A 21,045-nucleotide genomic window follows, 5' to 3' on the forward strand; every position below is an offset into this window, starting at 1 on the left:
CACCATTATCTACCCACCAGCAGAGGCTTCCTGTGCACCCTGGGCAGGCCCCTTTCCTGCTGGAAGGAGCAGCTCTCCCTGTTCCTGGTAGTTTATCAGCGGAAGCCCAGTGCCTCCAGGGAGCTGGGGGGGTTCATGGCACTTCTCATTCCCATGTTATGGTGCTCCAGGCTGGTGCTGATCCTTCCAAATGCAAATAGCTCCAACCCACAGGACTTCCAACCAACCTCTGCAGTGAAACCAAGAGGGAAGGGGCAGGAGCAGAACCAAGAGAAGTCAGAAGGGCCCAGCCTGCTGTAGGGGCTGCAAGGCACTAAAACCCTTTAATTGCCACAACATGGGGCTGCAAGAGCCCGGTGTAATCCCTGGGAGCTGGGAAGGATTGCCTGGATCTGCAGGGATCCTGCACTTCATTTCTGTCTCTGTGAGGGCTGATACCGTCTCTGCACTACCAGAAAGCATTCTGAGTGTGGGGAAAGACCTCAGATGTCATGCAGAGGCACTTGAGTCCCTCTGGGTGGACAGACACAGGAGGTCAGAGGTGTGTGAGCTCTGTTTACGCTCTAAACCAAATTTAGACTTCATTAAATCTGACCACATTGTTATTTCTAGGCATATTCTGGTGCAGGAAGGAGGCCCAAATGAGTCACCCAAGCTCTCGTCTGGCTCTGACGATGAAGCGCAGCCCCGATATCCTTTGGATCTGGATACAGATGCCCCTCCCAGGCCCACATGTGACGCTGGAGTTAAGTGTCTGCTTGGGCAGCACACACTGCATGTCGTGACAGCCCCCCAACCGCCTCATCCTTCATGGGATCAGCCTGGTGCTTCCGTGAGTTAAGGACCAGCAGAAGGAAATGCGTAAGCAGGGTCACTAATCCTGCCTTTCCCACACGGCTCTGAGCACAGCAGGGCACTACTGGCTCCTGCACCAGCATGGAGACCCTTGGGAATGGATGGCTGCCCCACAGGCTGCTGCTGGGCTGTGCCCTCTGGGGACTCTGCCTGGCCTCTTCAGACTACGATGGTGAGTACATATCTTTGGGGGGAAATCTGCTGCTTCTTCAAGTACTGAATGCTTGGTAACTTTATAAGACCCCAGAAAACCCATTTTTTAATGAGCTCACATGGGAGAACACTCCAGCTGAGCTTTGTGCATACTCTGCTTGAAGCAGGAGGTGATAGAAAGTGTAATGGAAGAGAAAGAAATGGGTGAAAGAAACTAGAAGGAAAAATTAAAGACGTAAACCAGAGCACCTGAACCCCAATTCTTGAGCTAAAAGTTAGAGTCCCACAGCCATGACCTTACCCTGGCATGGCCCCAGATCTTGGGATTCTTTATAAAGGTGGGCAGAGGAATTGCTCCCTGGTTTCGCAGGCCTGCTGATGGGGGTACAACACAGCAATCACTCAGAGCACTGGGGAACCACATGGCAGAGGAACTGTGTAACTTCTCAGCTTTAAGGCTGCTGGTGGTTACTCCTGCACACCTACTTCTGCCCACCAGCATTCCTCAGAGAACTCCCACTTCCAGGCACCCCAAATCCATACACAGCCTTTAGGGGAAGTGTTTTGTATACTCTGCAGAGTACAAGGGTGCCTGCACAGCTCACAGACTGCACTTCTCCAACAGATTACTCTCAGAACAGTACCAGTGAGCAGGTAACGACACCAGAGATCACACCGTGTCCCCGAGCCATCCCCGGGGAAAAGGCAACCATCAACAACGTCACCTACCTGCTGGTACACGAGGCCACACGCTCTCAGCTGGGCAGCGTGGTCACTGTGCGGCTCATCCCCTGCCTCTACACCCTCATCTTCCTCGTGGGGCTGCCTTCAAACGGGCTGGCCCTGTGGGTGCTGGCCACCAGGGCTGAGAAGTTGACCTCCACTGTCTTTCTGATGAACTTGGCTGCAGCAGACCTGCTGCTCGTGTTGGTGCTGCCCTTCAAGATTTTCTACTATTTCCTGGGGAACAACTGGCTCTTTGGGGAAGGCCTGTGCCGGCTCACCACTGCGTTCTTCTATGGCAACATGTACTGCTCAGTGCTGCTGCTCACGTGCATCAGCGTCGACCGCTACCTGGCTGTGGTGCATCCTTTCTTCTCACGCTCTTTCCGCACCCCTGCCTTTGCTGTCTGCACCTGCACTGCCATCTGGCTCTGTGCTGCTGTTCTCACCCTGCCCCTGACACTGCAGCAGCAGTCATATCCCCTGTATGGAGCAGATGTCACTCTCTGCCACGATGTTCTCCCCAGGCACGAGGATGATGGGTATTACTTCTACTACTTCATCTGCCTGATTGCCTGTGCATTCCTTGCCCCGTTGGTGGTGATGCTGTTCAGCTACTGCTCGGTGCTTCGAGCCCTCCTGCACAGTGGCAAGCGCTATTCCTACTCGATGAAGCTCACAGCTCTTGTGCTGTTCACACTTGTGGCCTTCTACACACCCAGCAATGTTCTCCTCCTTGTTCATTACTCCAGCTATGACTCCAAGCTCTATGGCAACCTGTATATCAGCTACATGATAAGCCTGGCCATCAGTACCTTTAACAGCTGCGCTGATCCCTTTGTCTACTACTATGTTTCCGAAGAGTTCCGGGATAAAGTGAGGAGAAGGTTCTTCAGTCACAGGAAACAAAACACCACATCCCTAAAAACCTCCAAGGAAACACTCCCTCCAAAAAGTTCCAAAGATTCACTGGTGTAAGCCTCCAACCCAGCTCCTCGCTCCCAAGGCACTCACAACGTACAGTGGGGATGAGATGAAGACAAAGCTGGGATTCCACAAGTTTCATCCAGAGCAGTGAGCAGTATTTCCCAGGAAACAAGTCCTTTCCCCTGTCTGGATAGCTAAGGCTGCATAAACCTGGGCCTCAGGATTCCTTGAGAGATGTGGAGTCCAGGCAAGATGTGGACTGCTGAACATGTATAGATCTGTTACTGTGAACAGTGCATGCACCATTTCTGGTCACATATAGCCAGGGATGCTCTTACCACTACACTTAGGTGTGGGTTTCTTAATGCATCTTGCATGCTGATTGCTATCTATGTTGGATCTCTTTTTCTGCTGCTGACTTGCTTGCTGTCCTTAAATGCATATTCCCTTCACCTAGAACTGAAAGAGAACAGGTACTTGCAAAACCAGATTTCTGAACATATCAATAATATTAGGAGGTACCTGTGGGAAAGGTGCTCTCCTGAACGAAAATACTCTGTCAAGAGAATACAGAACACTGGCTTTTCTATCAGGTACATTCGTGGCTCCATTAGTAAGCAACACCATTGTAATGGCAGCCCACTGCTGGTGACAAGTGTAAAATCCCATTCACCCATCCCTGTTTTGTGGATGAGCCTTGGCATCTATCATTTCCTTGGGACAAAAGTATTACTAGTGAGCATTTAAAAATCATCATGTCTCTTATAGGGAAATAGTAAAGTAGGAACCCTTGCTCATTACACTTCTCATGTAATTTTTGTGACCTTACCCTTCTCTTGTGTAATACCACACACAATCAAGAGCTGTCTCTTATGAAACAGGGGACCAAGCTTGTTGCTTACCGGACCCTGTTACAAAGTTGACAGGACGCAGGCAGCTCACCTCTCAGACATAAATAAAGCACATCCCAGTAACCAGCAAGGTAGAAAATGAGCAATAAACATCCTTAGAGTTCCTGAATGATTTAGTTTTACTGGTAGAGGCACGACTTCTGTCCTCATCCCAACCTATGAGAGAACAAACTTACAGCCTACAATGTAAGAAGAGACAGACAAGATTGTCTTAAAATCAGTTTTTAATAAAATATTTATCAGAATCTACACCAAACCCTTTTCTGGACTCAGACTTGCTAAGATTTGTGTGAACAAAACAAAACTGTTCATGTACATGTATGTGGGGGCAAAATGCAGGTGAAAAACTAGAGCCTATCTCCTATGGGTGCAGCACTGCACACACAGAGGGCGGGCCAGCTACTGAGCACAGGGACCTGGGGTAGCCAGGTCTGGTGTCACTCAGTCAGAAGCAGCAAGTACTAAACCCAAACAGAGGTTTTCTAACCAGGTGATCTATTCACAGTAATGGAAATCGGGTTAGTGTGCATTAAATGTCAATAGTTGATGTCAGCAAAGCAAGTGCTGGTGTTTCAATGGTGTTCTTCAAGCAAGCTGAACAGTTTTCTGGTGTTTGTTTTCTACTGAGGCTGATTAAGGAGGAGGGAAAGAGGCAAGAGCAAAACACGTGGACAAGAAAGAACAGCAGAACTACTGCTTTAAAATAAATACCTTGGTAATGATTACTCTGCATAATGTACAGTTACAAATATATAAATATTAATTTCATTGAAAGGATTGCAAGCAAAAATCACTGATAACTAGCACTGCTGCAGCTAGTCAGCAACATAACTCAATACAAGTAGGACTCTTGGGGTCTTACAAACCCACTGGCACTTTTCTCCTTTTGCAGTGAGGGACCATCAAAGAAAAGGAAAGGAGAAGCATTTCTCTGACAGAGGAAGGCAAACATCTCTGAGCCAAACCAAGTCAAAGCCCAAAGCAGCAGCAGGTCTGCTGTCCTTGCTGGCTTTTTCAACTCTTGAATTGGTCTCTTCCTCGGTGAAAAAGATCAATCCTTTCTCTCCAAATTATGGCTGCTGGTCTTCTTTTAACTACCAAAAGGAGCCAGTTTGGTGGGAAGATGTGGGGGGAGGCAGGGGCTGCCTACACTAGTGATCTCCCTGCAAGTGCCAAAGCTGGCAAGAAGCACTCAAGGTGAAGTCAGGCTGCAGGATCCAGAACCCCTGCACATTACCTCACATGCCCTGTCCTGTTCTGTCTCTGTTTAAGGACACTAAGGCTGCTCTGCCTTCACCTTCTGAGGGTCCAGGTCTCTCTGCATTTTCTTCTAGCTGTAAAACAGAGGTGAGACTCAGCCTCAAACAGATGAGTGCAGTGGCATGCAGAGACCTCACAGAACAATGCCGTGATTGATGGGCTGGCACCACCAGAAGGAATTATTTAGCTGGCAGCAAGAGGGGAATGTCTGCATCTCAAATTAGTGCATTACATATACCAGAGCCTGAGGGAAGTGAAGGAAGTCAAGTTTAATACTTGGCTCAAACTCCCTACCTTCATCTCCTCCCCAGTGGTGATGCTGTCTGACTGCCCAAGGATCTATGAGAGGACCAAGCAATATAAAATGACTTCAAACATCTACCCGGAAGCATACATGGATGAGACAAGGGAAGTAAAGCCAGAAAGGGACCAAGGACAGGAGACCAAAGAATCCAGAGCATAAGTCCCATCTTCTGTGGGAAGCTAGTCACACAGGCATTATCAGGGTGACTAAAAGTCTCATTCTCCCAGACTCAAAGCATTAAACAGCTGAGGCTGGAACCAGCAAACAGCAGGGTTTGTATTGTGCAGCTTTGATATTTAGAAGAGAAAAAACCCAAACCTCTTGTTGCAGCTCACACTAAGTCTGTTATTTACCCAGGGGATAAATATTGACTCAGGCCTGTGTGTGTACACAATAGCCAGTGCCTGCCAGGCCAGTCGCTTACAGGAGATGGAATTTAGTTTAAAGGCATTTATTTACCTGCCAGACAGGAATGCAGCCACCAGTGCTTCTGCTGTGCAGGCACAGTGAGGACACGGTCTGCTCATGCACACTGCAGACACGTGGCACCAACCTCTGCTCAGAAGCAGTGGGTACACCTGGGCAGCAGCCATGTCCAGATCCTGTGAGGAGAGCTCGGAAGGAAGGTTTGGGAAGTGGCCAGCAAAGCAGCTCTGGAACTCCTGGGAACTTCAAGACCCAGATCTTCATCACGTCAACTGCATTCTGCAAATATCTGGCCCCAGACAAAAAGGACTGGGAACTACATATATATATACCCAGCTTGTGGGACAGCTCCTGGTTTGTCCCCATGTGGAATTTTTCTGGAAGAAAACTGCCTTTATTCTGGAATGGAATGTCTATACTGGGATGTATTCTTGTCATGGCTCCTGTGTAAACAAGCTCTAAGAAATGAATGGAGTTGAGCTTTTTCCTGTTTCCATTCACCAATAAACACCCTCAAAAGGAGTTTCCATCCCATTCTGGGTCCTGGTAACAATAGAAGTGGGAAGATAAAATATTAACACTATTTTGCAACAGGCAATTGCATGCAACTCCTCCAAAGAGAACAATGCTGCTCCAGGCAGGAAGGGAAACCCGAAAAACCTTGGCTCTTGCACTTCTGGAAATACAAAGCTTTTGCTTTTAGTTTTACCACATTGCTTGGGGCAGGTAAAGGAAGCCTCAGTGACACCGTCCATTGGTGCTGGGCAGCACGACTTGAGGCCTGTACACAAGATTACCATATCCAGAACAACTCTTGTATGGTGATCCAATGGGAGCAGTATGGAAGTGATTGGTGAAGTTAGGCAAGCATTTGAAAGGACTGTGCCTTGGGTCAGCTTTATTTTTATGCCAGGGTTACAAGGAGGGAAGGGCTGAGGAGGCTGCAAGCAGCCTGTATCAGCACATAGTGCAACACAAAGAGGGCTCCCCCACCTAATCCCTACCCCTGCTATAGCTGGCAAACTCCCCACCTGAAGCCTGCAGTCAGAGGGTAGACAAAGTCCTCCAGCCCTGACAGTGGATTTCAGTTTCCTCTTGTAAAAGGTACCTCCCAAGAACTTCCCTGAATATGGAGCCACTAGGGAAGACTTTCTCCTGGGGGGCATTGTGGTGGGTGCAGTAGACTTAGGGCCTGGGGAAGATGATTAGCTTCTTGCTATGGCAGAATTAGCAAAACACACTGATTTTTATTGTTATCATTTGAGAGACAACTTCTCAGCCATCTTTCCTCAAACAGCAGTTCAGCTAAGCACAAGGCCTGGACTTAGCTTCTAAATGTAGCTAGGAAATGGCATTGGGAGTATCCCAATAGTAGAGAAAACACTTGGAAATGGTCTATAGGATTGAATTCCAGCCCCTAATTTTCTTACCTAGAGGGCACAGCATATTGGTCTCCTCCCATCCTTGGAAGTCCTCCAAAGAGGATGCAGAAAAGGCAGGAAAATTGACAGAAAAATAATGCTGAGTGTCCCCTTTAGCGCTCCAGGTCCCCCCCCACGGGGCAGCAAAGCCTACAGTTCTGAGTGCATCAGGAAGTAGTCATCGTTGGGTTTCTGTTCTGCAGCAGGTCGTCTGTAGGATCAAACTCATACAGGAGTTGATTTTGAGCCTCTTCTCTTTATTTAAATTATAGATTTCTGTTGAAAAGAGAACACAAGGAAGAAAAGTCACTTTCCCATTACGTGTCTTGGTGAAACGTCACTGAAGCTGGGCAGAGAAAAGATTAAAAGGTCACGTTTTAATCTGCTATTGTTGGGGACATGTGGGTCATGAAGACTTTTAAATGGTGCCCTAACAAGATCGTGTTCCTGGCCATTCCTTGAGAAAGAGCTTAGCAAACCAGTTGTAAGAACGCTCCTTTGGAGGAATGACATGCATTTGACCCAATCCATGAGTTAGTACATTCTAGGGTGACTCTCAAACCAGATTTACGCTCCCCTGCTCACCATTCTACTGTGGTCACCACTTCCTGAATCTTGTCCACTTCTTTTACCGTGCTTGCTGTTGTCAGGTCTGCCCCAAGCTCAAAAACATCAGCTTCCGACACATAGGGGTCTGGGTCGTACTCATAGGAGTAGTAGGACAGGTCTGTCTGTGGTGGGGGGCCTTCATCTGCTGGAAAGGGTTGTGCTTTAGCCAAAGAAACTGCATTTCAGCATCACATATTGCATCACAGAAAAGGGGAGTGAGGTAGAGGAAAAGGAATTTTCACTGTTAGGAACCAGTTCACCCTGAGACCTCTGTGTATAGTAAGATAAGAGGCACCTCTGGGAACGTCAGAGGTCTCAGATCAGTTACTCTGCACCCCAAAACCACTCTCTGACTAGGTCCAAGACAAGTACCTGAGTTAAGGAGAGACTAATCCATGCAGAAATGTGTTCATGTGTGCACTCTTTCAAGCACTGTTTCATACAAGGAAGTTCCAAAAGCAGAGGGTGGCTGTGAGGGAGCAGTTCACTTGCATGTCACGATGAAGATCAGTGTAATAGAATCATAGAACAAGATAGCTTCCTTATCAGCCCAACAAGAATGAAGATCTTGGCACAACAGACCAGGAGCCTACATCAAAGCCATTCGCTTCTCCCTCAGCCTGAACTGGCAGTAGATGAAATCCATCTGCTTCAGCACAGTCACATACTACTGAGAAACTTCCATTGATTGGGATAGGAACAGACACATCACAGGCAGAAGGAGGTGTTCATCCTCCTTGCATTCACTCCAGTCTATATAAGACACTGGCAGGTCTCTCCCACTCAAACCAGGCTGTGCTCTCTGTGGTGGGTAACTGCTCTCTGTCCAGAGGGTAACACAGCAACATGAAACTTCTAGGAATATCAATAGGACCCTGTTTTCTAAACTGTTCCTTGAGTCAGCTCAGCTGTCCATCTTTCCGTTTGCTTTCTGTATACCTGCTCTAATCCAAACCAAAGCAATGACTGAAACACAGTTGTTGCAGGGAGGAAAAGCCCCCCTTCTCCCCCCTGCAAAGTTGGCTTTCTTTAAGGAGAACACTCATCAAAGCCTTTGGAAATGTTTGTTCTCTAGAAATGAAATATCTGAAGGCTCTTCCCTGTTGCCTCCCACATCCTCCCAGCAACAGGCTCAGACCTAGGCCAGGGAACACTTGCCTGAAAGCAGAGTCAGTCTCTGTGTTCACTCCTTCTTGGCCTTTTCCATGTGTGAACCTGCCAGGTCATGAGCATGTTCTATGAATGGATGATTGCTGTCCACCAGGGACAGAATTAACATCACAGACCTCACTCTTCCCAGGAATGCAGCATTGGAGTCAAAGCAAAGATGAAAGGCCGACATTTCCCATTGCATACAAACCACTCCCCCACGCCTAAATGTTTGTGCCTAAGCCAATGTTTGCTGAACACCGATGGGGTGAAAGGAAAAAGGGCCCGTGGCCAAGTTCAATCAACCCTCAAAGAGCAGCCGCCTGTGAATAATGCGCCTGCCAGGGAGTGTGGGGAGAGGACTCCACCTGGAGCAGAGTTCACTTGATGTTCCTGTTAGGAGCCAGTGATGGGGGACGGCCTTTCAGTTCTTTTTTTCCCTTTGAAATAAATAAAAGCATCCCAATTCCACCTGGAACTTTCCTCAGGCCTCTGGCCCTTCCAATGGCTAGAGCAGAACTGTGTAAACAATGTGGCTTCAGCTGGGAGCTCGACAACGTGGAGCTGGTGGTTCTGCCTGCTCAGAGCAGAGAGCAGCATCCCAGCAGCACCAATACCAGCGGATGCTGATCCTCCATCAGATACTTGCAGAATCACATCACCACCATGATACCAACGTAACTGTCTTCCAATATCAGTGTTTATACATTTAGCACTGTAAGCAGAGAAGATTTAGGCAGTTTCAGAAGAGTGCTAATGAACTCTGGAAGCAATCGAAGCACCAGGTCATCAGAGAGATAGTATCAGAGCTACTGAGGATTCCTGAAGCTCTGAAATCCACCCATATTTCTGTAGGCTAGTGTGACAGTGATCTTAGGAAAGCCACAGAAAAAGGCACTCAAGATACTGATACTCCTGTTACCAACCAACATCCTCCTCCAGGAGCTTTCATTCCAAACAAATACGACTGCAACAGGCTGGGAGAGAATATTAGCAGAGCTTCAATGCTTAGAGGCAGAGGTGGATCCCATGCTACTAATCAAAACCCTGGTTTCATCCCTCTCAGTTTCAGTAATTCACCTGTGAGAAAGAACAGCTGAGGAAGGGGATTCAGACATAAGCTGTTTCACCTGAGTCCCATCACCCTGCACACTTCTCTCTCAATCAAGACAATGCTTCTGAAGATGCAAGGAGGATCTACCCACACGTACCAAAAAAGGCGACAGTTTTAAGATCAAACCTCAGCCATTCTGCTGCAACATCTGCTGCAAACTGCTGAAAGGCATTTTAAAATGCTTTGACATAGCTAAGTGCTAAAAGCAGCACTACATCCTGTTTTTTCAGGACCATCTCTATACAATTGCTTACCTCGAATAGCATCACTCAAAAGCTGTTGTTTATTCTAGCAAACTCACTGGTGTGTGAACTACACTGCAAGGCTGCATTTGCCAGGGTGAGCCTGAACCCATGAAGAAGTTCCCCACTGTTTGCTGGAACGAAGCTGGCTCTCATTGTTTCCATTGCTGGGGTAACAGAGGCAAGAGCTAACAATGAAAGCATCCATCAAACCAAGCTGAGCCTGCACAAGTCATATGGCAAATACAGAAGGATTTCAGACAATACAAACACCACGCGCTCCTCCAAGAAAACGCTGCTTCCTGAAGATTAACCCACTGAGGCAGTTTCACCAACCTGCCCTAAGCTTGATTCGGCTCCTGGAGCTTTGCATCCTTTTAGGAAATGACAGATTTAGACACGGCTCATCAGAACTTGCACTAGAAACCCAGAGCACCTGAGCAGACTTAAACCAATCACATGCCTCAGTGCTAACAAACCAGCGAGTCCAAAGGAGACCCATGTACAGGAGGGATTCATTCATTTGTTCAACTTTGATTCATGTACCGTGTGGTTGACCTGAGAGCAGCCCAGAGGATTAATGAAAATCACATGCTGGGCACTTTTCCTGATGCAGGGTTTAGTCAGGTTTAATTTCTGAATGCTCACTCTGCTCCTGCTGCTCAGACAGCTCAGTTCAGGATCTGCCTTCCAGGAGACTCCCGACTTGAACCCGCACAGATCCTAGAACAAAGCCAGCTCTAAATGCTTGCTCTTTGACAAACATTCCCTTATGGCACCCAGGTTTGTTAACCTAATATCTGGATAAAAATGCCACACACACACTAAAATAAAACTCAGAATTTCCACTTTTGCTCTTATTGATAATCTCCTGAGCCAATCTTCCTATTGCCTGTTTCCAACAGAGACCAGGGGGTTATTTTCCTTAGACACTTTGATGCAGATTGAGAAACACTGTTCTGAAAAGGTTTGGATTGTGGATCACTCACTATCAAGTCCCACAGGTTTTTTTTTCCCAGGTAACCATATTTTTACTATCCTTTTTTTATCTTTGAAAATAATGTAATTGCATTCCCATTTTGTAGCCCAGCAGCAAAACACTTGCTATGGCCTTGCATGCTAGCAGTGCCCTACAGAGCACTTTGGGAATGCTGCTTTACAGGGTTCAGATTGCAAACAGTTTCCATGCTGAGTACATTTGCACAGAATAAAAGGCAACTAGCATTCATCTCAGCTATTCCAACAGTCAGGAATCGGATAGAGATACTCATATATAGTTACAGTAAGTCCAGAAAAAACGGGAAGGAAAACAGGAGAGACATTAAACACTGTGAGATTGAATGACCTATATAAATAGTTACAATGGAATATTCACTGTGCTTTTACACCTTAGGAAGGCCATCAACTTCTGTAAAGCAGAGGAGCAAAGAACAAAAGAACAGGATGGTGCCTCCTGTTGGACACACACTAATGTGAGCTCTGGTGCTTGACAAGGACAGGAGAAGGGACTGAGTCTTCTCTTCAAGGATTAAGTTGTTTAACGGTTTGTCAGGAGAGTTAGAGACCAGGGGAAAATTAATGAGTGGAAAGCAGCCAGGAAAAATCTAGTCCAGTTTATTTACTAGAAACAGCACGAAACAAACTATTCTATTGACCCTCCACTGCTTCTTGGTGAGATTTATTGTGAGCCATGAGCAAGTTCAACATGAGTCTTGGAAAAAAGTGCATGAATATAAGCACCAAATAAAATAAGCAGCCAAATTCCTGGCTACTCCATCTATTGACCTTAACATTTTTGCTCACTAAGGCCCTTTATTCCAAGGACCAGCTCTGAGAGAATCAAGACTGCCAGCTCAAGTTTTGCACAGAACTACTACAAACAAAGTTAATCCACCTGGATTCTAGTTCTTGCAATGGTCTGGTCTGTTGTCATGTTCTGTTCAGTTGTTTGTTAAAACACATTACATCAGCCTGGTTTTAAATGGGATCTTTCCAGCTTCCTATTGAAGAAAAACTTGGAGGTGTGCATGCTGTTCAAACCTAAGAAGGCTGAGAAAATAGCAGGGTCCCTTGCCCCCTCCTATGAACAATCACCTAAATCTTGTATGGGCACTGAACAAAGCAGATCCTGCAAGATGTCCAGAAGGGAAAAGGACTAGAAGATTTAGTCTGCTGTTGAATAGTGATCATCCTAAGTTTCCTTGACTTCATTTTTTCTGATTTCTGAATGTTCTGTCTGTTCTAAAAGCTGAAGAAGTTCACCATTTTTCCTTAAATGTGCTCGAGAGCCATTCACACTTTTACACAGCAATAGGATAAGCTTTAACCTTGCTAAAGAAAAAGGCTTTGGATAAATGCAAAGGTCTGTTATTACCTGTTGGAGCTTGTTGGACACTGGGCTGCTCAGCTGGGTGGGAATGCGTGTCCCTTTCTTCTGGCAAATTCTTGGCTATAAATAAAAGCAAAGCATCAAACATAAAATGTGTTAATGAATCTCTACAAAATATACCAGAGGTGGTATGCACTCTTCCCTGAGTTACTACACTGCGCATCTTGAAAGCCCATGCAGGATCTCCAAAGAATGTTACATTTCAGGGATGCCTTTTATCTAGGATTACTCACTTCATTTATTAGCATTATTCGTATTATTCACTACTTTTCTCTGAAGTTCATTCTGCTTGGTAAAACATGCATTCATAAGGACAGAAAACCAGTTCTTTTGAGGTAAGCAGAAAGGCAGCTGCTCCTATAACAATTTGCTGCAGTACACATACGTAATTATTTGCTTAGACGAGGATTTGTGGTGGTTTGCAGTTAGACCATAACAGAAAAGGGAACCAAGTGAAACTTACAGGCAGAACATTGAGACATGGGCATCTGTTCTATCCTTGTATTATTCCTGCAGGATGCTACTTCCATCTGGCAATGGTTGGGGTAAATCTGTCCATCTGATCCACACACAGGCTCCCCATCATAGCCGCAGTCTCGCGAACACATGCACTGCTCAAAATACTCATCCTCCAAGCAGCCAAAAATGTTATTGCATGGTCCAGAGTGAACAAAGCCTGGAAAGCAAACAGAAACATCTCATAGTAATTTACAAACTTGGTAGAATTAAAAGGTCTATTGTCTTTCTGAAGGACCTATATTGCAGCAGATTTCAGGTACAGGATGAAGCAACTGTTTCGTATGGCACAGAGGACAGAAGAGAACACAGAGGTTTTGGGGAAGGTTATTCCTTTCACTGGTGTGTGAAATTGTTCCATTGTGGAACTCTATTGCAAGATATTTTCAAGAGAGAAAACCAAATTGCATTTTAAAGGGTTTTTACCTTTATGTTTATTAACATCTCACCTTGTGCAGGTACTTCCAGAATTATACAGTTTATCTTGCCTCTGAAGCAAGTAACAGCCACCGTAGTGACTGAAGAGCAGAGCATGTTGGTCTGCTGGGCTGTCAGAAGTTTAACACTGCTGCTATGCCACAAAGTTCTGTAAAACCTCCACTAACACAGTTATTGAAATAGAGCATTTTACTGAACAGGATTTTAAGTTCTGAACTCCTGGGAAATATATTTGTGGGCTCCTTTTTCCCTAAAATCTGCTTGGCTTTGACACAACTTACCAACCCATTGGCTAGCTGAGCTTTCCACCTCATTGCATGTTGGTCCATCACAGAGCTCCCGAGCCAAGGGACTGTTTTCACTCACATTGTAGAAACGAGTTGCTTCAAAAGCTGCAGGCCAGCAAGAATGAGAAGTCACAACTGAGACTTATGCCTAAAGGTCTAATGCTGCCAAACACAAAAAATAGGCACCTACCTGGTTCATAGTAATCATAGACTTTGATAGGAACAGGAGCTGTTTTCCCAACTATATGCTCTCTGAAAGCTTGGAACTTCACACAGGTCATGCACTGGCTAGGAATCTGTATGAAATCATGTAAAAGACAAGACTCTGTAACAGTGCACTTCAAGTGAAGAGAGAGACAAACAAATGTAGCATTTGCCCCTAATGTAACACACTGTGCTGGACACTTGGGAAGAGTGAAGACACTTCCAATACAAGGTATAGAGACAAAGATGAGTAAAAGGCAAACAGGGTGAATTAAAACAGTTAAAGCACATGCTTGCCATACAACAATGGCAAAGCTGAATCCCAAGCTGTATTCCCTGGCTTACCTAACACCACTCCTGTCATCAGTCAGCTTGCTAATTCAACGAGCTAACAGTTTACTGCTGATCACCAAGCCAAGAGAGGTCTCATCTTCCATTCTCAGGTATGTACTGTGAGGTCTAAATTAGACTGCATTTTTACTCTGCCCTTTTAGCACTGATAGTTGCTCCTAAAGGTGAGATTATTTTGAGGCAAAAGGTAAGTGATATCTGCCCACAAATTCTCTATGGGCTGAAGCTGATCACCTGCCTTTCTTATGCTTTGGTTTCCAACCAAACCCACAGCAGCTACCTGCCTCGACAGAGGCTCAAGCAACTGGCCAGTTAAAGCTGCGTGGTGATCCTCATCTGTGAGGGACCATCAACACCAATACACTGTACCTATGCCTGGAAAAGCAATATAACTGTAAGAAACCAAGTCATTACCTCATCAAAATAAAAAAGGACTTTTCTTCCATCCACTTCGTATCGTTTTAACCCAATTTGCTTGTTCATCAATAACTGGGAGGGAAAAAAAAAAATCAACAGGTTTAGTTCCATTTTATAGAGAACAGGTTGAAATCAGAGAATAAGAATGATTTTAGATTGCCTAGAAAACTGATCAGACACTAAGCCCCATGGATTTCTTCTGCTGGAAAAGTATGCTTCAGTAAGAGAAGGGAAATGCAGAGGGGATTGCAATTGCTGTCATACAACTGATGAAAAAGGCATCTGTGTTCTTTTCTGTGACCTGATGAGGAATGCCTGCAAGGTGCTTAATGCTTAAGAGTTCTTCCTGGTGCACTTATCTCCCTCAGACTATGCCTGACACCTCATCCGTAACCTAATTGAATAGTTCCATGACTGTTTTTAGTATCAAGGCTCAAGCAAGACCTCAGAGACTCCACTCAATAAAGTCTCTTCTTTACATTCCTTCAGAGCACCAGGGAATGATGCTGCTGGACCGCACTTGGGTATATTAAAGGTCCTCTTCTCCCACCAGCTGAAATATCCACAACATTCTTCTGCCAGGAAAATTAATCCTTACATTTGAAAAGAGCAGCCATTTGAAAGAGCCTCTTGAAGAACAGGGTCAGGCCAGGCTTTTGCTACTCATCTTCTCTCCCTTTGAGGCCCAGGGATTTGTAATTTGCATTGTGCCCATCAGGCCTACAGACTGCCTCTTCTGCTCGTGATTTACTGGGACATTTCTAAGAAGTACCAGAACACAATCTAAGAGTACTTCCCATATCTGGGGTGCTACTGACCCTAATCTAATGCAGCCACTTGTAAAAATACTCTAACTCAACTCCTCCTGCTTACACCAGGGCTCTGTGTGTATCATGATCATGGCCTTCAGAGGCAAATGCAAGGGCCCTTATTTATGGAATTAACTGTACCACCTCAAGAATCTAGTAACTATCTTCCTCATGCAGAAAGCCGATGAAACACCACCAAAATATAAATGCTATGAAGTCTTATTACGCTTATGTAACCCCTATTTCCCTATTTGGAATACTAACATCTCAGTACTATAAGGACTATGATGCTGTATGTACTTCATCAGACAATTCAATCATTACTGTTTTGATAAAACTGCACTCAGAACACATCTATCATGTGAAAAACATTTAATCCAGAAGGTGGGGAGGATGATGGACTCTTATGTTTTAATCCCAGTTCAGGGAGTAGGGGAAGGACCAGAACAGACACCTAAATTCTATTCTCCAAACTATCCTATTACTTTAACCTCTCTGTCAGACAGTCCCCGTGTGGGACATAGGGATAATATTCCCTTGTTTTTCATTAATGATCCCAAGTGATTCTGAGATCTCAGAACAAACACTCTGTGGAAAGGAGAACAAAGCATTATTATGACGATGTATTAGAAAGAATGACACGAAGTAAAAAGCATTTCTAGTGAAATTTACCCAAACCTGTTACCAACAGCTTTAACTGTGAATTTCTTCAGCATACTGCTTCTACTTGTAAAACCCTGCACACAGCTTCCTGCTATTACTGTAACAAGCAAAGGAACATGTGTTTAGGTACCACACAATATGGAAAGGGCCAATTTAATTTGTCCTTATAATTTTAGGGGCCTGATGGTGGCTGTTATTACTCAGCAGTAGATGGCTGCAGACAGTCCTTTTATGAGGGCTTGGAGAGCCTGGCGCCACCGGGAAATGCTCAGCTCAGCTAAAGTTGCATTTTTCTGTTGAAGCTTGATATATACCAGCCTGTGGTGACCCCCTGACCTTGTCGACACCCAGCATTATTAGAAGGATTTGTGGCTGCGCAGCCAGGGGGGCTGCCCTCAACAGAGCATTCATTAACCATCACTGCCCCAGCGCTGCGCGGGGGTCCGCTCCGCACACACTGCTCCCTTGTGAGGGCAAACAACAGGCGAGGCAAAGTGATTTACAGCCCTGCCCCTCCTCACCAGGAGGAGAGGGAAAGGCTGGGCTAGAAAGCAAAGGCAGCAGTGGGAACGCCAGGGCCTGCCTCTGCTGAAGGCAGTGTCCAGAATACATCCCAAAACTAGCAGTGGGCTTTCAGTAGAATTCCGGTTTTGTCAGCATGATTTGGATACGTGTTTGACAGCCATGAAGAAATCACAGGGGTTTCTGCCTCTTTATGCATTGCATGAAGTAGCTGACATCCTTCTGAGACTTGCAAGGACTTAACCTGGATCAGCTCTGTGCTGCAGGAGCTCAGCCTTGCACTTAAGAGATTTGCCTCCTTTTCCCATTAAGACAGTGGAAGAAAGGAAAACAAACCACCTACTATTCCATGCCCAGAGCCCCTAGCAAATGGGGCTACACTGGGATTCTGTTCCTTCTCTACCCATAAAGGCAGGAACATGGGTTTCAGACAGGCAACCAGATGCCACAACGGAAAGCACAACCAATTGATCTGCTTAGTGCTAGAGAAAATGTGCTGGAGAGCTCTTCCAGCTTAGGGAATAACCCTTGTGCAGCAGCAGCACAAGAGCACATGGGAGCTTCTCAGAACTCTCAGCCTCTTAACTCTGTTTCCCCACTGAAAGTCACAAAGGAAATGTTCACCCAGTAGAGCCTGGGCAATGGGAGCTCCCGTTTCTGTAGTATCTTTAGTCCATTTCAGGAAAAACACAGAGTACAGGGATTTATTACTTAATCCGACAATTTTTCTGGTCTTCCCTTCCCACTCTTCCCCTCTGCTGATAAAACATTCCATGGGCTTAACACCATAAAGAAATCCTGCTGTTCTCTTGCTGCCCCATTTTGAGTTCTCTGGTCCTAAGCCAGGTTTCCATACATACTTTTTCTGCCGTTATTGGTGTAAATTACTATGAAAAAGAACTTATTCGAAAGCAGAACAAACAACTGTCACTCGAGCACCTTGGGCAGGAGATCAAATAGTAACCAAAAGCCACTACCCAAACCCTCACCTAATTTTCCTCCTTTCTCTTACCACAGGGATACTGCTGGTCCTGCCTCATTGGGATGGCCATATTCAGTTTGTTGCACCATTTGATGCATGTGTGAGAGAGAACATCATCAGATTCAAAGGTTAAGAGGCAAATAAAAAAGGGATAAGTTTTACAAGCATGCATTTGAAAACAGATTCTCAATATGCAGACAAAGCGATTTAATATTTCTCTACACGGGAATAATTTCATATCTGATCACCACACGACTCTGTACAAGTATCCCAGCACAGCTCCCTAATGCAGAAAGGATGTAATTCTCTTCTCAGGGACTAATACAGAGATTTCTCTGGCTTCAGTGACAGCCCTGTGACATGGATTGTACATCCCTGAAGAGGAACATATTAATCTCATTTTCTCCAAGCAGTTGCAGTGGTGTCTAGATTAGCAATGAGCCAAATGAAGTGAAATCCTACAGAAGACAAAACAACGTGCACTTTTCCTTGAATTAGGATGTCAAATTAAACTGCATGGTCTTCAGTACAATTCTACTTTAAAATTCTTTCCACTAATTCCTCCCCCTCCCAGGATGATGAAGTTTATAACAGAAGAGATCTTTGGGAAGTAAAATGCTTTTTAGCTCCTTACTAGTTCTCAAAGATGCAAAGATTTTACACCTCTCCAATTCAGTTAAAGACTATTTGCACCATGAACCCCACCAGCTACACTGTAATGCTTCCACAAAATCTAAAGCCCAGCTGAAGATACAGCCCTCTGTCCCCTAGAGGGCTGGCTGGGTACGAGGCACATTCTGTCCACCTCAGTTTGGGTTGCAATAAACATGATGTTCTCCCAGAAGAGGAGGAAAAAAAAGAAAAGGGCAAAAAATTCCAAGACACAGAGCCTCCAAAGAAATGGAATCCAGATGTTGGAGATAACACAGCCCACTAAGAAGCCATAAACAGCTCCTGTTAGAGCACATTTTCACTTCAGCATTTTCCAATGGGTCTTGTTTAATTACTGTGCACTGGGCTCAGTAACAAACCTGCATTTGGCCATGTTTGCTACATTTGTTAATGTTGCTCAGAGCATCTGTTTACTGCTTGCAGATAAATATTTTGCCATCTGAAATCTCCTGCTCCCCCAATTGTAATTGCATCTTTTCAGTCCATCCACTGACATTCAGTGGCATTTGCTTCCACTGCTCCCCAGAGGGAATCCCTACCAATGAGGGAGCCAGGTCCTGGCCCAAGATCATGCCTTGCACTCTCACTACATCTTACCTGCTCTAAGCTCTCAATGTCTGCACGAAACCCTGAGAACAATGGCACTTCCAAGACAGCCATGTTAGAAGATCCAGAATGCAGCCATCTTCCAATGAGAAGAGAAAAAGAATGAAAACAAACTCAGCATCAAGATAACAAAAGGTACATGAACAACTGAAACAAACTTCAGAGGAAAATATTGAATGGATCTGCTCTTCTCTGAAGCACTTCTTAAAAGCCACAGTCTGCTTGGTTTTACAAAATCCTCTTTTCTGCTTTTATTCAATAACAATTAAGCACAACTCGCAGTGGTCAGGGATGCAGATGTCCAGGCAAATGGAAGCAGAAAAGCACAAGGGAGGATGCAGTCTCCTGTGGGGCTGCTTGCCTTATTTTTCAATTGCTTACTGAGAAAATGCACTTGGTAAAAAAGGAAATAACCCCTTGGAGTAGAAAACACTTCTGCTCTTTCCTAAGCAAAGGGCTGTAAATGGACTGTGGTGGAAGAGGAATGTTACTTCCCAATTCCAGACACAGTCATTCAACCCTGGAGTTATGGAAATGGCTATTTCCCTCCAGCATGGAACTCACACTTTGCTACTGAGTCAGTGAACTCATGCGCACGTTACTAGTGTTAAAAGAATTCACTGCCTGTATTGTCCTCTATAATACCAATGGAGAGTCCAAAACCTACTGCAATTCAGACTTGTCACTGAAGAAAAAGGACACAGGAAGGGGAAAGTACATTTGGGCCACTGCAAAAAGATTTCTACTCCTTGCAGCGTGGCAGAGGAGTCTACAAGGTACAAAGAAGCTCCTGCTGATTCCAGAGCAATGTTCCTTTCCTCTGCATTTGCATATAGTCAGCTCTGAACTATCCCTCCTTGGCAATTTACCTTTTTACTGTTTACGTGCACCCCAAAGAGCATGAGCTTGGACCCAGAAGGGGTTTTTGGCTCATGCCCATCACAGAGAAAACACAGTACACAGCTTTCAGCACCAGATCTGCCAGGCCTCAACTGGCTCCTCAGGGCTACTTGGAGGCCCTCACATCCAGGGTGGGTGTGAGCTCTCTGAAGCACTGCAGGGAGCCAGCCTGGGTGTAACACCACACCCCAGCCCATATGCACACAGTAGCATGGGATGGGCTGTGGACAGATCCAGTTGGCTTTGTGTAAGACAGCTCAGGGCTGAGTCTCCTAAAGACATTAAACCTTGTTAATCCCAGTCTAACTCCATACACCACACTAGTAGACCTTTATCTGTATTTTCCCCATTCTGTTAAGTATCTCGGCCTTCTACTTCCCATCCAGTTTTCTCTTTAAGTCCTTGAAAGCATCCCAAGGACTGCACTGAGCATGACAACACTTAATTACATTCTGAAGAGCACCCCCAAGCTCAAAATATTTCAGTTGTCATCCTTAGACACACTCCTCTCTTTGCATTGCCTAAATAAGATGATGGAGGAGTTAAAAGAGCATCATTACAAGAAGGGAAGGAAAGGGAGTATTTCATTTGCTTTTGTTTTCTTTCCAAGCAATCAATCTCCTTGGACTGGGCTTCCTCTCAAATTTCTGTCTTTGCTCCAGCAATTCCCAGGGCAGAAGTTTCAGAAACAACAACAGAAAGGTTGTGTTGATGCAGGCAAGCTCCTTAGTTACAGGCATCTTCAAGGGACTGACAAGACTTTGTAAGCCTACCTCCCCACTATAAGCTGCAGCACTTAGGCAAAGGGAAAAGCAGTTGACAAAGTGCTTTTGTGTTATATACAGCCAGAAGAACTTGGTATGTTTCCTGTATCAGTGACTGTATCAATCTAGATGTGCTGATTGGCAAACTAGACTGTCTCTGAGAAAAAGGCAGGACACAAATTTCCTACCTAGTGCATGTCTCCAGTATGACTTTGTATTCCCGATGGTCCTGATCTGAAGCTGGGTCATCATCATCCACCAGTGCCCTCTCTCTGTGCAGGGCTTCAGGGCGATTCTCATCTGGAGAGACAGACTGCAGGGGATTTGGAGCTTGAAGGTGCTGCTCTGACTTTGGCTCCTTCAGGTTTACCAGGAGCTGGAAAGCTGGTTTAGCAATGGGATCAGGTACATTGTAAGTGACATCAATCTGC

General features: G+C 45.4%; 2 protein-coding genes across 3 annotated transcripts in view; one reads left to right on the forward strand and one right to left on the reverse strand.

The window, feature by feature from the left end:
• The first annotated feature begins 343 nt into the window (after positions 1-343).
• Positions 344-3,825, forward strand: F2RL3 (F2R like thrombin or trypsin receptor 3). Its single transcript, XM_061355880.1, has 2 exons — positions 344-1,027; positions 1,634-3,825. The coding sequence occupies exons 1-2, from the start codon at positions 937-939 to the stop codon at positions 2,707-2,709; spliced, it is 1,167 nt and encodes a 388-aa protein (XP_061211864.1). The 5' UTR covers positions 344-936; the 3' UTR covers positions 2,710-3,825.
• A 2,604-nt stretch (positions 3,826-6,429) lies between these two features.
• Positions 6,430-21,045, reverse strand: part of CPAMD8 (C3 and PZP like alpha-2-macroglobulin domain containing 8) — a 44,840-nt gene continuing 30,224 nt past the window's right edge. The window contains exons 35-43 of one of the 2 annotated variants that reach the window (XM_061355882.1): positions 20,803-21,041; positions 18,942-19,029; positions 14,694-14,768; positions 13,915-14,020; positions 13,719-13,829; positions 12,947-13,159; positions 12,469-12,543; positions 7,566-7,749; positions 6,430-7,256 (exon numbers count right to left, since the gene is read on the reverse strand). In XM_061355882.1, the coding sequence (XP_061211866.1) occupies position 7,256; positions 7,566-7,749; positions 12,469-12,543; positions 12,947-13,159; positions 13,719-13,829; positions 13,915-14,020; positions 14,694-14,768; positions 18,942-19,029; positions 20,803-21,041 (1,092 nt within the window). In that variant the 3' untranslated portion in view covers positions 6,430-7,255. The remainder of the gene's footprint in view (positions 7,257-7,565; positions 7,750-12,468; positions 12,544-12,946; positions 13,160-13,718; positions 13,830-13,914; positions 14,021-14,693; positions 14,769-18,941; positions 19,030-20,802; positions 21,042-21,045) is intronic. The other variant, XM_061355883.1, reaches the window with a different exon arrangement.

This window comes from Neopsephotus bourkii, unplaced genomic scaffold (genome assembly GCF_033783945.1).
Source record: "Neopsephotus bourkii isolate Nb327-2 ecotype Australia unplaced genomic scaffold, CSIRO-AGI_Nbou_v1 NB_838, whole genome shotgun sequence".
In the NCBI taxonomy this organism is placed as follows: domain Eukaryota; kingdom Metazoa; phylum Chordata; class Aves; order Psittaciformes; family Psittacidae; genus Neopsephotus; species Neopsephotus bourkii.